At 46.3% G+C, this 16,963-nt stretch overlaps 1 protein-coding gene across 1 annotated transcript in view; it reads left to right on the forward strand.

The window, feature by feature from the left end:
- MID2 (midline 2) overlaps nucleotides 1-16,963 on the forward strand; it is a 203,299-nt gene that overhangs the window by 182,131 nt on the left and 4,205 nt on the right. The window contains exons 8-9 of the mRNA XM_072981397.2: nucleotides 8,269-8,430; nucleotides 15,595-15,802. Of these exons, the coding sequence (XP_072837498.2) occupies nucleotides 8,269-8,430; nucleotides 15,595-15,802 (370 nt within the window). The remainder of the gene's footprint in view (nucleotides 1-8,268; nucleotides 8,431-15,594; nucleotides 15,803-16,963) is intronic.

Here is a 16,963-nt window from a genome sequence, read left to right on the forward strand (position 1 = left end):
TTCAAATAAAGGAAACCATTCTGGTCTAAAAATAAGCGCAGTTATTTGAAAACCATTTTGATTTAGAGGGTTGAAATGATCAACTCTAAAAATCATGTTGGGAATGAAATCTTAATTTGGCGGTTGGGTAGGTGGATAGATCAAAATGGCCCCCTCCACCTTACTCTCTTCCTTGGAGCAGGACATGCGATCCCTTGAGGTTTGGGCCCTTGGAATCATCCTCCCCAGCAAGGTTGCAGGGGCTTTCTCCATCCCCTTTCCCACAAGCATGTTGAAGCTTGCCACAGCCAGAGCCACGAACAGCACTGAGGAATGGTGTGCGGGAGGCGCTGCTGAGGATACTCGACTGTCCTGCAAGAACTGGAAAGGTCTCCCCTCTGTGACCCCCTCCTCCCTGTGTCAATCAGCCAGGGGAAGATTTTCCTTCCCCCCTTGTTTCCTGGACAGCTTGTCACCGGGAGTAATCTCTTCATCCAGGTTCTCCTGATAAGCTTTCTGAGCCTCCCCTGGGGCTCTCGGGAAGACAGTTTGGAAATGGCTGTCTTAGAGGTTTATTGGCTTATTGTCATAAATAACTATTGACTGTTTTTTTTAAAAAAAGGTCTCTGTAGAGAAATAGAAGAGCTGTGTTGTCTAGTCCGACACGTTCTGTTCCCATAGTTGCCAGCTAGATGCTTCTGGGAAACACAAAAGCAGAACACACAGCCTCCCCGTTCATGTTTTCAAGCAATTGGTATTAAAAACCCTACTGCTACCCATCAGTGCTTGGAAATGTTGCTTTCTGGATTACAACTCCCAGAATCCCCACCACCAACAACTAAGGTGGTCACACAGGCTGAAGATCCTGGAAGCGATAGTCCAAGGTATAAATCCAATTTGTAGTCCCAACTAGCATGGGTCTGTGGAATTAATTGCTGATATATAAATCCCACTGATTTTATGGGTCTACTATAGTTGGGACCACCCATTGGTTCCAAAGCTGAAAAGGTAACTTTGCCAAGCTCTGCTTCTAATACTAGAGGCAATATATAGCAGTCATAACTAGCAGCCATTTTGTAGCCTCTGTGAGATTAAAAAAAAAGATCCTGAACAGACCCACAGTCTGTTTTTCCAATGAGTAACCACAGATAATTAAGGAGAAGGATTATCAGATTAGAGGGACTCTGTTTCCAGAACTCTGACATCTCTCTCTCTCTCTCTCTCTCTCTCTCTCTCTCTCTCTCTCTGTGTGTGTGTGTGTGTGTGTGTGTGTTTGCTTGTCTGCCTGAGAGAGAGTGAGAGAGAAGCACTGAATTTATGGCAGGCAGAAATACAACTTATGAATCATTCCAGTTCACAACCTCTTCATGCTGGGCATAGAGTCTTGCCTGTTGAATTTCTGCTTCTCACACAGACCTGTAAACGAACAGGGGGCATGTCAGAACATGCAGTCTTATCTAAAATTATAGCACAGTGATGGGTACAAGATGTTCTTTGAGTCCCTTCACCAGGACAAAGATGGCCTATAAACGATACTAATTCACTAACTAACTAACTTTCCCAGAAGCCCTCAACCTTGGCTATGCTGGTCAAATGTTTCTGGGGGTTGAAGGCCAATAACATCTCAGGACCGACAGTCAAATATCACTGTGTAGTATTAAGTGTGTGCATGTGGGGGGGGGGCATAAGAAGAATCACAATGGATCACACCAAAGATCTACCTTGTCCATCATCCTCTGTCCAGATACCCCTGTGGGAAACCTGCATGGGGGGGGGGGACATGAGTAGAGCAACATATGTATTTATGTTTCCCAGGGATGCCTATTAAGAGGCTTATAGGCTGAGATCATTGCAAAGTGTAAATCAGTGCAGACACACCAGCAAACCTGGCAGATTTGGGAATGGATTCGGTAGGTCCAGGCAGAGCTCAACACATGGCAAAACAGGTGTGGGCTGTAGAAACGAGTAGGACTTTCTGTCCTGCCACCAAGTTGCTGAAAATTCAGTGGGGCTCCCGCAGAAGCTGGCATCACTCCGCCACTTTGGCCCTCCAACCAGACTCTCCGTTCGACCGTTTGATTGTGAATGGGCCCTTGGCAACACTGGAAAACGACGGTGTAGTGCTGAGTGGGAAGAAGAGGGAATTGTCTGTAAGTATTTTAACGTGATCGTGTAAAGACAAATCTCCAAAGTGGCTTGCTGATTTCTGAATTAGCCCGTTGGCAACAGAAACCGTTGGAAAGGTAATGGGGTTAAGCTGCAGATAACAGAGAAGGGTAGTGGCCAGACGTTAACCTGATGTGATAAAAAAAGCAGGAAAGCTGTCTTCCCAAAACAGTTATTGAGAAGTAACAAACTACATCTGCAAACACAATACCAGCTTCACGCTCAGTTGTTGCCTGTTCCGATTATGCTTTCCTCCCCCACCAAACTCTGACCACCCTAAATCCTTTTTTCTTTTTTACAAGAACGAATTTCAGTCATTTTATTCTCTCGCTGAAATCCAGCTCAGCTTTTCAGGAAAAAAGCACCCAGTGAGTCCTTTTGTATTATTTTAGGATGCACAGCACGGTCCTCCAGCATTGCTTCAGAAAACAGGCAAGGGACTCTCATAGACGAGTGCTTTTTCTGCAAGTGAAAAGCTAGCAGTTCAGGGAGAAGGGCCCTAGCCTCATCTTGATATTCTAAATTTCTATGTGAAAGGAGATTTTTTTTAACAGAGAACACACAATAATTATCTGTTCTCTGCTGTTGTTCTTGAGATCTTGGTACCTTTTTTAAAATCAATGTCTGAACGGAATTGCTATGTTGAGTCTGTTGTTATTAACAGAGGAGTTCAGGAAAGGTGGGAGGCAGCAGTAGCTAGGAGATACAGAATGGGATCTCTCAGTTTATGGCTGGGCAATTTCCAAAGTCCATAGATCTCTACCCTGGATTCTGGAGGGTTATACCTACCTCCAGGCTGCTGGTACCCCTCTCATTTTTAAAGGCCCCTCTAGGGGCTCGAGGGAAAGTTTTGGTACCTATTTATGTTTTTGTGACCTGGGGGGCTTTTTCCCCCTCAAAATTCAAAGTGGCCCCTCCCAGGCCCCAGAAGGGCAGAGGAGAATGTCGTAGACTTGGTCCCCACATACACTACTGGGTACTTTTTGTGAGAAGAACGAAACATTTTTCATACACAGAATAGCACCAAGGGGTGAAGTGTTATTAGGTGGCAGATGGCCTGTGGCTACCCTTGCTGTAGGGGATGTCTTCCCTCTCCTTGTTCTTTCCTACTTTCTGCCAAAGAACAGGGAGGACCGACGTGCCTTTCTCTTCTACTGGGGGTTGGCCATTCCCGGGACAATGCTGGCAGGGATGGGGACTGCATTAGTGTGAAGAAGCAAGAGCCCGCAAGGGACGGTATGAGGGATGGTGGAGGGGACGTGTCTTTAGGCAGCCGGCCAAAGAACGCAGGGGGGGTGGGGAGGATGAGAGAGAAATTGATGATCTTGTCGCTCGGTGCTCTTTTGAAGAAATGGAGGGCCTAATTGAGTTGTTGGGCACGGAGGCGGGTGGGCCACTGAAGGAATGAATCACTTTGAAATAAAAACCCAGTCCCGTTGGCCAGCCGGTCTCTCTTTCTCTCTCTCTCCTGGCTATTGCGGAGAGCGCCATTAGCCAGTGTGTGTCACACTGCTTTTTGCGTGCGTGCAGGCACACAGATAGGAGAGGAGCTGGCATGGCCCAGTGGGCTTGTAACAAAAGGATTGATCCACCCCCCCTTCTCCTGCTCACCTCCAAACAATATTGCAGAAGGCCTCCAGGTACATTTTTTTTTAAAAGACAGCCTGTCTCGTCTAATCACTCCTCTAACACAGTAGAAACTTCCTTTGGCAGTCAGGAAATTAAGTGGAAGCCGAGGGGCCCGTTGTGAGTGGCAGCTGCCTGTCTCACCTTACTTAGCATTCTGTGAGGTCTGCAAGTGAAGGCATTAGCAGCTGCCTACGGGGCTTGTTCTTTGTCGCATGCGTTGGCCACGGTGAGGGGGCCATTGACACGGAGGTTTCATTTCTACTGACGATAAGTGTTGGGAGTCACGAAATGAGAAGGCTGATGGGCTTTATGATGATCACCAGATATTTAGGATAGCCAATAGTCTCTTAGAGCTAGAAGTCAGCCACACACACAGAGGGATGTCTGCCTGCGGTGCTCCTGGTGGGCGGCTAGTAGAAGAGGCAGAATAACACCGAATGGGTTCCCAATGAATTCTGCCCTGCCCCCCAGGAGGACTGTGCTTTTATTAACCTTACAAACTCACAAATAGTGGACAGTATACAGATCGGTTAGAGAGTTCAGATAGGACACTGGTTACATCATGCCATTATGATTGGCCTAAGGAAAGGCTCTATGCAAGCTCTCTAATCACCTATGAGAAAGAAGAATAATGATGGGCAGCCATGCCCCTCAGAAGCAGCTGCGACGTCATCCAGGAGGGTTTGCCCTCTACTGTAGATTAAGCCGACAGTTTAGCAACCTTGGGAATGGCACCCCCACAAATAAGGGGGCAGCTTCATCGGTTGAATGTGATCCTTTGAGTGCCGGACACCTTCCCAAAAGAGTCTTTAAGCTCTTTCCGCCTTCAGCTTCCCACTGCAAGTGGAGAAACACACTCACACCATGTGCAACCCTGTCTTGAGCGTTACCTGGAGGTAAGCTCTACCATATTCGGTAGGTTTTACTGCCATAGAACTATCGCTCGGACCAGAGACTGGGGGCTTTTGTTTGGGTAGACGCCATTCCAGAGACGATCTCCGTATCCAAGATAGGCTTCTCTCTTTAAGATCTCCCAATTCATGCTGAAATGAATATATATCTCTTTTTGCAGGTACAGTGTTTATTCCGAGCACTAAATAGATTTCTTAAGGTTTCTACCATTTCTGCAATTTAGTTGAGTGCTATTTAGCATGGTTAGTAGATGGAAAAAGCAGATCTCTTAACAAAATTTGGCACCTGGCCATTTATTATGTTTTCCTAATCAAACTTAGTCAGAGAGCGCCCAACCAGGCTAATTACAAGAAAGGTTGCTGTTCATTTCAGTCAATTTAAAAACAAAAACGTTTGAATTGACTTTAAAAATAGAGAATGAGTTGACTAAATTAATCAAGTAGTTTATGTATTTTTTAAAAAATGTTTAGATGGACAGCAAGCAAATTCTGCTATTAAAAAGGGGATTCTCACAAATGGAATAGCTCTTCACAGTCCAGTAGCCTCTGGGTGAATTGAACTGTATCTCCCATAATCCCCAGACAGCATAGTTGAGGAAAATTGGATATGCAGGCAGTACTTCTTCTAAGATAACGGCTGTATTCTCACATCAGGCGAAAAAACATTTTAATATAATAAGGACAGGTGTCTCTGAACATCAGCGAAACTTCAAGTTTTTACATGTCTTCCAGTTAGAGATGGGCACGAACTGGTTTGGCAAGTTCGTTTCTCGGATGAACAAGTATTTGGTACTTCCCGGTCCCATCCCCTCTGCCAGGCCTCTACTTAGAGGCAGCTTCCAGAGGAAGAGGGGCAGGGAAGCCCGGGTGCTAACTCTGAGTGGATGCCCACCGGAGGGGCTGGGAAGCGCTGAAATCCTCTGTTTGGCCAAAAAAGAAACAAACAAACAAACTAGCAGGATCCACGGTTTGGTGGTTCCTGCCCATCTCTACTTCCTGTTGCATAGCTGGGAGGAGGAATAAATCTGCAATCTTCCCAATTCAAAGCCTTGCGAATTTGTGTACGCAGGTGTATGCGCCCACGCATGTAGGTGCGCTCAGGTGTTTTGCAATTTGGTGACGCTAAAAACCAGCAGTTTGTCAAAATGATTGTTTCCTGCCTGTAAGTCGCTTTCTGGGGCTTTGCAGGATTTCCGGGGCAAGGGGAGAAGACACATGTCATCTTGGGTTTACTGACCTTGGCGGTTAAGAGCAGGCCTTATCTCCCACTGCTGCAGCTGCCAGGACGCTTTTGACGAGCGTGGGCTTGAAAGCAGAGCCCAAATAATCTACTTGCTGCGATTAGTTCATCTTATCTCATTCTGAGCTTTGTTATCTGCTTGCTGTTTTAATGCAGTAAGCCACCTATATGTAAAGGGCTGCCCCATTCAATCAGGCAAATAGTCCACCCAGTAAACCAGCACCCTGATTCCAGAAGTGGCTGGTAGATGGCCTCAGGGACATAGCTGGAAGACCCTTCATCTGTGAAAGGCTAAACTAGCCTGTGGCTCTCTGGATAGCTCAGTCATTTAGATATCTGGCTGCAGAGCCAAAGGTTGGGAGTTCGATTCCCCACTGCTGTGCCTCCAGGGAGAAGAGCCAGCCTGTGTATCCCTGGGCCAGCTGCACAGTCCCAAGGTTGCCCCTAGAGGAAGGGAAGGGTAAAGCACTTCTCTGAGTACGTATTCTCTACCTGGAAATCCCCAAAAAGGGTTGCCATAAGTCAAAATTGACTTGATGACACGTATGTTGTTCTTGTTACTATTAGCTTGTGGCTGGACCAACTTTGGCTTAATGGGTCTCTGTGGCACAATAAATAAAGCCTTTTGCTTCATGTCCCCCCTCTCTCAGGCTTCCTTTGAACCTGCTAAATAGGCAATTAAATCAATTGCAAACAATGTGTTTCTCCCAGCCTAGGCTGCGCTTTGCTTCTTCTGTTCCTCTCTCGTTCCATTACCAAATGACCAGTCATCTCTCTGGATTAGTCAGATGCACTGAGGGATGGGTGGGGGTTTGTGCATGTTTTTCCCCAATACCTGTATTTTTGCATGCACTTTTCCTTAATAAATAGATTGTGTGCATTCTTTGAGTTGCACACCAGATTACAGCATTTTGACATGTGAATGTTTGAGCACACAGATGCACTTTGGTCTGCTTGCTTGATTGGAAGGGCCAAATTTGACAAGATTGCACCACCAACACTACCTCCCCCAAGACCTTTATGAATTTCTTCTCCGTACCTAGTTCTTCATTGGAAGAAACTGTACTAGATACAGAGTTTGGAAAGTTCTAAAAAGTAACTAGTTACTTTTATAGTTACAAAACTCAAAGAAGTAGATAACTTTTCCAAGTAACTGTGCTTTCCTGTTTCTCAAAAGCACCTAAAATAGCCACTTTTCAGTTACTTCAACAATAACATTTGAGTGCTACAAGCCACCGGCTTGAGGTACAAAACACAACTCTCCTTTCCCAATTGTTGATGCCACCCAGAACCCACAACAGAACATGAGACAGAGCAACCTTATGGTAGTTGTTACCTGCTATTTAGCAAGGCTGCATCCCTATAACAATAAAAGTAACAAAACAAAACAAGAAGAGTTAGAACTATACCTCAAAAGGAGTGAAGATATTTCCCGTTGAGTTGTGTTCACAATGTAACTTAAGGTGCAATCAGATGGCTGCAAAGGCAGTTTTAACAGGGACAATGATGTCCTTTAGAGCAACTATTCTGTCTGCCATGGGATTGCTCCAGCCCAGCCCTAAAAAGCAGAAGTCCTGCTACTGGACCAGAAAGGTCCAGCTTGCTTGCTTGCTTGCTTGCTTGCTTGCTTGCTCGTACGTACGTACGTGCGTACGTACATACATACCCCACCGTTCTCCTTGAAAAGGACCCAGGGTGGCTTACAAACAATGAAAGACAATATATAAAGTTGAAAACAATGAGTGTACGATGATGGTTAACATCATTAAAAGACAATATTTAAAACTACAATTAATAAAGAGGGAACTTACAACATTAACAGGCAATATTAAGGTCAAAATAAATAGGTATTTTTAAAAAGTTACTCTGAGAAATGGAAAACACAAAAATGGAAAACGCAAGTAGCACTAGAAATCCGGTCAAAGCAAAAATGTATAACAGTCGATATAAAAATCACACACAGTAGCTGGTTATTGAGGGAAGGCTTTCCTGAAGAGAAAAGTATTTGCCTGCTTGTGGAAGCAGAGCAAAGATGGGGCCCATTGGGCCTCCTGTGGGTGGGAGTTCCAAAGATCAGGGTCTGGCTAGACCTCATTTCCCTGTGCATCATGTGATCACCAAGAAATAGATAGCACTGAATCACTCAAGTGATCCAAATTGTGATCTATTTCCCTATGTGACCACATTCTTAGTTCAGTCATTGTTACTGAAGAAAGAAGTTAATGTAAAGCTACTAATCTTGTGTAATTAATTACTTCCATGCTCCTACTAGGTGGTACTGTTGGTTGGAGGCGGTAGCCTTGACCTCCGATCCTCTGTGCTCTCTCTCCCTCTCTTCTGCAGGCTTGTACAACTCAATGGACAGCTGGATGATCGTCCCCAACATCAAGCAGAATCACTACACAGTGCATGGGCTACAGAGCGGCACGCGGTACATCTTCCTCGTCAAAGCAATAAACCAGGCTGGCAGCCGGAACAGTGAGCCCGCCAGGCTGAAGACAAATAGTACGTTTCACCAGGCCCAGGCTTTCATTTTTTTCCCCAAAAAACTTTCACAGGGTCGGATAGGTTAGTCTGTAGCAGTCAAAATAATGAGGAGTATTGTGATACCTTAAAGATGACCATGTTCTAGTCAGCATAAAGTTTCATGGACCACTTTTCCACCCACTTCTTTAGCTGCCACAGTGGCAAAATACACAGGCTACTGATACAATGGAAGGATCTTTTAAAAAAAGTGAGCTATATTCCACAAAATCTTGTACTAAGTAAGTTTTGTTAGTCTTTCAGGCCCTGGAAGGTCTGAGGAAGTGGACTTGTCCATGAAACGTACATCAAAATAGAGCAGTTGGTCTTTAAGGAGCTTAACGACTACGCTTTTGTTTGTTTGCTTTTTGTGGGTTTTTTGCAGGGACCACAAGACTCCTTGCCTTTTATCCCCCCTCAGGTTGTTGGGGGTGGGAGGAAGGGGAGACTTCGATATGAATGGCTCAGTTATCAAAACTGCTTTCAGTAGGCCGTTGTGTAGTGTACGTTTTGAAGTGCAAGTACTCCTTGTAGCAGTTCCCTCACGCAGAGCACCAGAATGCACCAACCCTTCACAACAAAGGAGTTCTTGCAGTTTTCTTCCCTACCGAGAGTCGGTTTTTTGTAAATCCGACGAGTCTTGATTGCCTATTCAGGACCAAACTACTGTAAAATTGCGATAGAGAGGTTTAAAAAATAAAAACCATCTCATGCTCCCTCACCTTGCGCGAGCAATGCAGCAAAGCTTGGAGGGGACAAGGTAGCTTGAATTGAGTAGCAGACGATGTAAAGGATGTGAATCCTAACTTTTCTCATTTTTGTGTGCAAGAATGAGAAACTGCAACATTTGTCTTCTTGACTACAAGGAGGCATGGGTATTTTCTTTTATTCCCCGACAGAGTCCTGAATTTTTGAGCATTTTAAAAAATTAGAAACATTGGAGGGATTGTTTGTGTCCTTCTGAAATGTCACTCACTTCTGCTGTGCTTGAAAGCGCACGGGTTTTGTGCAGAAACACGCTGCACAAGTTCCAGCGACACTGATGGGGGGGGGGAAGAAAGAGAGCTTCTTCTCTGGCATATATTGCTGCAGGTGAACAATCTCAAGGAGCCTGGAAATTCTTTATCACGGCATCCCATCATTTTGAGCCTAAATCAGTGAGCAGAAAGAATTCAGCAAGTGTTATCCATGTTCCTAGAAGGAAAGCAAGCTATGCGGGGGACCCAAAACTCAAGAGTATGCATCTGGAAGTTGAGTCCTGGCAACTGGACTTATTTCTTACTAGGTTGAAACGTTTTCGCTCCTCATCCAAGTAGCTTCTTCAGTCTGAGGAGAGTGGGTAGGAGACCCCTGATAGAACCTCCACGTTGGTTTCACTTCCCCCTGGTCTGAATAGGCTTGTTAGATGGACAAATGACTCAGGGGTGAGGGATAATTCCACTTCTGCAGTCCTTCTCCACCCACATTGTCATGGGTCTGTTCCTGATCTTTCTGGGGATGGATGAAAGGGCAGCGTGATAAATAGCAGACAGATTGTATCTAAGACCTCCACCCCTGCTGAGTGAGGGATTTTCTATATTTTCAACAACACCAACAAAACCCATCCATTGTCCATCTAGCAAGCCTGTTCAGATCAGAGAATGCATATTTTCAAGCCCCAAACCTACTGTTTGGAACAACCCGGCCTCAGCCTCCCTTGGCCCACAGAAGTTAGATTTCTAGGATCCTTCTCAGTACTGCAAGGGCTCTGCTTTGGTATTTCTATCCTGTTCTGTGCATTTCACAGAATATAACGTATTGATTCTGCCACCCACATCATGCTCAGAAAAGCAGAGTGTTTGTGTATGGGAAAAAAAAACCTAATTGGATGCCACTGGTGGGCATGAAAGGGGATCAACTTTGAGCACAACCAAGCCACAGAGCCCTTCAGGTTTTGTTTGGTTTGGGGTTGTTGTTTTTTGTTGTTTTTTGTTTTTCATGATTACTGTGCATGATTATGGTGATCTGTGTGGGCTTCCAAAATATGGAATTGTTAGCTTGATAGAAAAGTCAAGTGCTTAACAGACCACCTCCTTTGGAAAGGAGTTGACTCATGTCAATAAATTGCTAAGAACAAGGTGTTTGGGGGGGGCAGGGGAATGGGGTGCTGAGCCTCTGCTGTCAGTCAGCAGAACAGTTAAGAGTGCCGCTAAGTGCTCCGCATCACGGGGAGACTCCATTTCCACCCAGCCTCCAGTCAAAGACTTTGGGAATAATTGCTATGGATTCGTCAGCTTTTGGCTTCCTACGCTCGTCAAGCACAGAGGGAGGGGTTTTAGGTAAGTGCTGCAGAAATCCCACGTCCAAGGATTACGTTGCCGAGTTGTAGTAGAGCCTGTTGATCACAGTGGTTTCCCATTTTTGGAAGACAACCAAGACTGTAGAAACCCACAAACGCCTTCCACAAACCCAGGGGGGAAAGCAGTGAAATAAAAGGCCATTCAAATAGTAGGTGTCTCCATGAGCCTTACGGGGCTGAGATGTGATCCGGCTGCTAAAGAGTGGCATAAGATGGTTCAAATACCTAGGTTTCTTTGCTGGATTCTTGATAGGGTGCTCTTACGAAGTGGATGCATTCTAGCCTGGTGTCTCATCTGTGGCTCTTCTGCCCTGGGCAACCCTGTTAGAAGTTCAGATTCATAATGGTCTTGCTCTCAGCTTCCCAGAACACTTAGACCTCCTCACCGCATTAAGATGTGCGTGGGAGAGAGGGGAGTAGCCCTTTACTCCTAAGGACATCTTCACTGGGCGGCCACTTCTTTGGTGGATGACCGGCCATAGGACATCTTTAGCCCTTGGGTTTAAGTGGCCACCCAGTGTCTTCCTCCCGTGGAGACGGAGGGCTGTCCAGATCTTGATGAGAAAGTGCTGCTGGGATCTTCCCCAGCCTCCCCCTGACCCCCGTTCTGCTGACCTACATCAGGGTCCCATGAGAAGGGCTGCTACTTTGTGATGTTTGGCTTTGAGGGGCTCCAGGTCTCCCCCCCCCCAATGAGGATTCATCCAGAAGGCACACAGCAGGCAGACTGATTTGACAGACCTGAATGCCTGCTGAAGTGGATCCTCCTTCTCATTCTTCAGAGGAAACTCCCCTCCTTGGTGCACATACGGTTTATTCTCCTGTCAGAGATGGTTCAGGGATTTCTTGAACCTCCCTGACGTCTAAGTGAGTCATGCTGTCAAGTGGAAGGACGCCCTGAAGGGAAGCTGGTTCGCTGCAGTGGCAACCGGACCCAGAGAGCTGCCTCTTATTGTCAGTAGTGCATTGACCGGAATAGGTTCTGAGCAACTCCGGAGCTGCGCTACTGCACGTGCCCAGAAACAGACTGGTTTGGAGCTTCAGAATAGCTTTGGAACTTTCACTCAACAGACGGTGCTGCCTTTCCAAACATACCTGCAGCGTCTGGGTGGCTGCAAGGGAGATTGTCCTAAATCCCTTGGCTAATCACAGACCAATCATAGGCGAAGGGCTACAACGCGGTGGTCCTTAACCTTTGGACCTTCGGATATTTTGGACTTCAGTCCCTGGAATTTCCTTACCGTTGGCCACTCTGGCTGGGGCTTCCAGGCACTGAAACCCAAAGCATCTAAAACAGGGCGAAAGATTGGGATCCATTAGTCTAGGTGACCTTGTGAGGTCCCGTCCAACTCAAGCGTGCCATGACAGGTCTATCTCGCTCTGCCTTCTTTCTCCAGCAGTGGCTGTACAGTCACCCTAGGCTAATTCACAGGTAGAACGTTATGGTTGGTTGAAATCCAGTAGTAAGTTGCACCCAGAGTAGGCCCATGGATCTTAAATAGAAGTTGACTCACCAGATTCAGCAACTTACTACTGGATTTCAGCCAGTGTTGAGGCTTGCACTTCTTGATTCTTCCCTGAGATTTACGTACTCGGAAGATTTCTGCATTTCTGTATGGAGGACTCCATGAAGTAATGGCAGCATAGAGTCATAAGCACTCATTGTAGATCACACTTGCAATCAAAAAAGCTTGGCTGAAATCCTGTTGCGCCATTACACAAAGAGCATAAGTTTTTGGAAGCAAACTGTTGTGTGTTTTTAAAAATATCCATTGGTATTATCTATTGCATGATGAGACCTCTGCCTCAGCATGTAACAGATGCCTACAGAGATTTCTTAACTTGCATCAATTCGTGTCTAAAATTTACAGGATTTGCATAATGGTGCAACAGGATTTCAGCCATTGATTGGACTGTCTGGAATGGTAAATCCTACCCACCCACCCCCATCCTTTTGCACCCGCGCAAGGCTGCACTTAGGGGACCATGTTTTGCCACTTTTTTCCAGTGGGTTCCCCAAGACCTCATTTTCTCCCTTTGATTGGTTTCTGCAGCCTAAGCCGTATATTGAGGAAAAGGCTGCTGAAACCCAGACTTCCTGTCGGCACTGGAGAAATTACTGTGAAACCACGAGGGCATGCTGTTCCCATGGTGTAATAACCGAGTGTCTGTTGTGGGGGGAGGAAAGAAGACTAAATGGTGCTCGGAGCCTCTGAGAGACGATTATACCACCACTTAAAGGGGCTGCTCTTTCTTTCTCCTGCAATGTGCTTGAGTAACTCCCATTAATACCAATAGAGAACAAAGCCTTGGAGGAATCCAGGCCCGTTTAGGCTGGATTTTCCCCACCATGCTGGGTATTCAGCTCCATTTCAGCCCCTTCCTGGAAATGTCTTCCAGCTCGCAGTTAGCAATCCTGAAGCAGATGGAGCTGTTTCCTAAAGTGTGAAAATGGGAGTTTGTGTCCATTCCGAGCCATTCCAGTTAAAACCTGCCGAAGGACTCTTGGTTAAGTAATTTATCTTCTCCTTAATGCCTTTTGAAGGCATTCGGAAAATGTGCAACAATGATTTTCGTATGAAACAGCTCGAAGCCTCTCACCTGCCCAGTAGAATCATGCGGCACCCTTTCTATCTATGTGAACAGCAGGATCCCTTGGGGCTGTTCTTTGTGGCCTCTCTCGTGATTCGTTTTATTGTGTGATAACTGTGTATCTCATCTTTGGGATAGAATCCTCCCATCCGTGGCTAACAGTAGAGACGTCTTAAACCATAAAATGTTAAAAAGATAGGAACTAATCTGTGAAAGCCAGCATGGTGCCATGGTTCATGTGCCAGATGGGACTGCCATGTTTTCAAAAGTCTAGCTCAGTGGTTTTTCAAACCAGATGTTCTTGGACTGCAATTCCCAGAATCCTTCACCACGAGCTGTGCCGGCCAGGGTTTCTGAGAGCTGTTGTCCAAGAACATTTGGGGACCCAAGGTGGGGAACCCCTGAGCTAGATCAAAGCCATCACTGCAGGAACCTATGGTTGTTTACCAGAGTTCCAGAGATGTAAGGCTATTAAGAACTGAGAAACGTGCCCTGTTCTGGGACTACAGCTTCCAAAACCCTGTACTCAGCCTGTCCATGCAGGCTGGGAGATTTCTGGGTCTAAAAAAAAGGAAGTTTTTAGGCTCCTGGGCTGCCTCTAAAGAGCATCTGGTCCCACATTGCCCATCTTCAGGCAGTCCTTCAAACAATCTGACCCCAGACCTTTCGGGTCTTTGATGGTCAAAAATGCACTAAGAAGGAAATGGAATCTAATAGGCAATCGGTATGCATGCCCCCCCCATCTGCTGGCGTCATAGTGCAGAAGTGGGCAGCTCTTTTTGGGTCACCGGTGCATTGATGACAGGGAATCCTTCGGAGGCTGTACAGGTCAGTGGTAGATGGAGACGGGTGGGCCAAGCCAGAGCAGTCAAGGACACACAAATTCACTGGCCACCACGCAAAAGAGTAGCCTACCTCGCAGGAGTCTACTGAGGATGAAAGGCTGAAGAGAAGACCCATAAGAACAAGGAGAGGGAGCTTCATCCCCCTAGGAGGCCACCTCCATGCTACTGCTACACCTAGGTCACAACCTGCTCCTGCTTTCAGCTCCAGTAAGGGACTGCTTACCGCTGGGAAAGGTGTAGCATGGAAGCGAGCTCCGGTTTGCAGCTGGAGAAACCATTGAATAGGGCGCTAGAATAAAGCACAGAATAAAGAGGTAATAAAAGTCATTTCCCATTGCTTTACTCCTTATCGTGCACTTAATAGATGATGGGAGCCATTTCCTTGTTTTAATGGGAAGCATCGTCTTTTATCTGCTTGTTCTTCCCAGGCAGCAAGTTGGCGGTGTTCTGCCTTTAAGAATGTGAGGCTTTTGATATGATGAAGCCGTTCATAAAAGAATGGGACACTTTTAACAGGCAAACTTGTGACAAGCATGGGGGGGGGCAATTTGGGGAAGGGGAGCGGAATCAGACTCTGGCATCTCCCTTTAATGGAGTCCTGTAGCAGGGGGGTGGGAAAGAAGTCTGCCAGAGACCCCTGCCATGATCTGGACTAGACAAGACTGGCCTACATCGGGGTGGGCACCTACAGGACTCCAGATGTTGGACTGCAAGTCCTGGCGGCCCTCACTAGTACAACTGGTGGTTGCTGGATCATGAGAATCACCTATCAAAAACATCTGGAGGGCCACAGTTGCCCTCTCCTGGCTTAGACAGATGTAACCTGGTATATAGCAGTTTTCCTATATTCTGAGAATTTGCATTCCTTTACACCAGAGATGGGCAAAATTCAGCCTCCAGATGTTGCTGAACTGCAGTTCCCATCATTCCTCACTATAGGTCATGATGCCTAGGGATGATGGGAATGGCAATCTAATAATACCAGGAGAACAACACTCTGTCTCTCCTTGCTTTACACAACACTGAGTCTGGCTGTTCTCAGGAAACGAACTCTGGAACTCCCTGCCTCAAGAATCTCATTAACTCCCTTCACTACAGGTATTCGTCAGCTTTCCAAAATATTGCTTTTGAATAATTTTATTTACGTGTGCTCTTCTGCAGTCTGATCCTCGGAATTTTATTTATGATGCTCCTTTTTTTTAAAAAAAAAATTCATTTTAGGTGCTGCTACTGTTTCTTGCATTAGGGAGCCATTTGGGTGGGTGGGGGGTGGAATCACAAAAATAGTACATAAAGAAGCAAGCAAGCTGCTCAGGAAGAGAGAGACTCTAACTCTCCACATTGCCTTTAATTTCTTTCTGATTCTTCCAGGTCAGCCTTTCAAGCTGGACCCCAAAATGGCTCACAAGAAACTGAAAATCTCCAATGACGGGCTTCAAATGGAGAAGGACGAGAGTTCCCTGAAAAAGAGCCACACGCCCGAAAGGTTTAGCGGGACAGGATGTTACGGCGCAGCGAGCAATGTTTTCATTGATAGTGGCTGCCATTACTGGGAGGTGACCGTCGGCTCCTCCACCTGGTGAGTGGTTTTCCTGGATCTGTGGAGCAGAGCTTTGAAAGATTATCTTTATGGACTGCAAGCCCCCAGTTTCTCTGACTGACAGCATGTGCCCTGGCAAAACCTGCTAAGAACTGGGAACGGTGGGCCGAAATCCCAGCTTTTCCATTCTCTGGGTTCAACTGTATGGAAAAAACAAGAATGCTGGGGGCCAAACTGTAATATTATAGGTAACCCATCATTAGAAGAGGGATTTCCTTAAGTAACAATATCTGGTTGTCACAACAGAAGGGTTTCACACCTCCTGTAGTTTGCAAATGAGTTTGTCTTGTTTTCTGATTGGTCCTGAGGAGAGTCGTCATAGGTTTCATTCACAAATAGGATGATCTGCCTGAGTGAGATTGCTGGAAGGCTAATGGGTGTCATCTCCAGATGGTGGACTATCTCTAAAGTATGGTCTAGCCCACTGGTTCTTAACCTTGGGTTACTCAGGAGTTTTGGACTGCAACTCCCAGAAGCCTTCACCACCAACTGTGCTGGCTGGGGTTTCTGGGAGTTGCAGTTCAAAAACATCCGAGTAACAAAGGTTAAGAACCACTGGTCTAGCCCTTCAGATAACCTGGTCCCGAGCTTTATACAGCCTTAAAACCGAAGAATCACACCTGGAACATGGCTGTAGACCTGGATTTATTTCACTGATTAATGAGGAGGCTCTCTTGTAGGAGTTGGCCACACAGGATCTTTAATTGGGAATAGAGGTGAACATGAGGAGCGGTGGTGGAGGTGACCATAGCGGCTTCAAGACAAGGACAGGAGTTGGCAGGGGGCAGGGGAAGGATAGGCATCTTGTTTTGATGAAGCAGAAGGAAGCACCAAGGGGGAAGAAGTTCAGTACTTTGTTACAGCGAAACAGGATCCGCCAACCAAGAACCAGCGAATTTCGTGTTTTTTTCTTTCTTTCTTTTTTCCTGGTTTGTGGTTTGGTGCGTGCCCATCTCTCCTTGGGAATAAAGTTCAGCCAGATGTACGTAGGTTCCCTTTGGAGTTTACAGCCGTGGCACAAGCTCTTGCCCAGCCAGGAGCCAGGGCACCACCTGGTCAGCGCAGGAGCTTTTCAGATTTCCTTCGTGAGTCGTTTTGCAGGGAGCTGCTCCTTTACCCGGAAGTGTGCCTCTCCCAGTC

Source organism: Pogona vitticeps, chromosome 11, assembly GCF_051106095.1.
Source record: "Pogona vitticeps strain Pit_001003342236 chromosome 11, PviZW2.1, whole genome shotgun sequence".
In the NCBI taxonomy this organism is placed as follows: domain Eukaryota; kingdom Metazoa; phylum Chordata; class Lepidosauria; order Squamata; family Agamidae; genus Pogona; species Pogona vitticeps.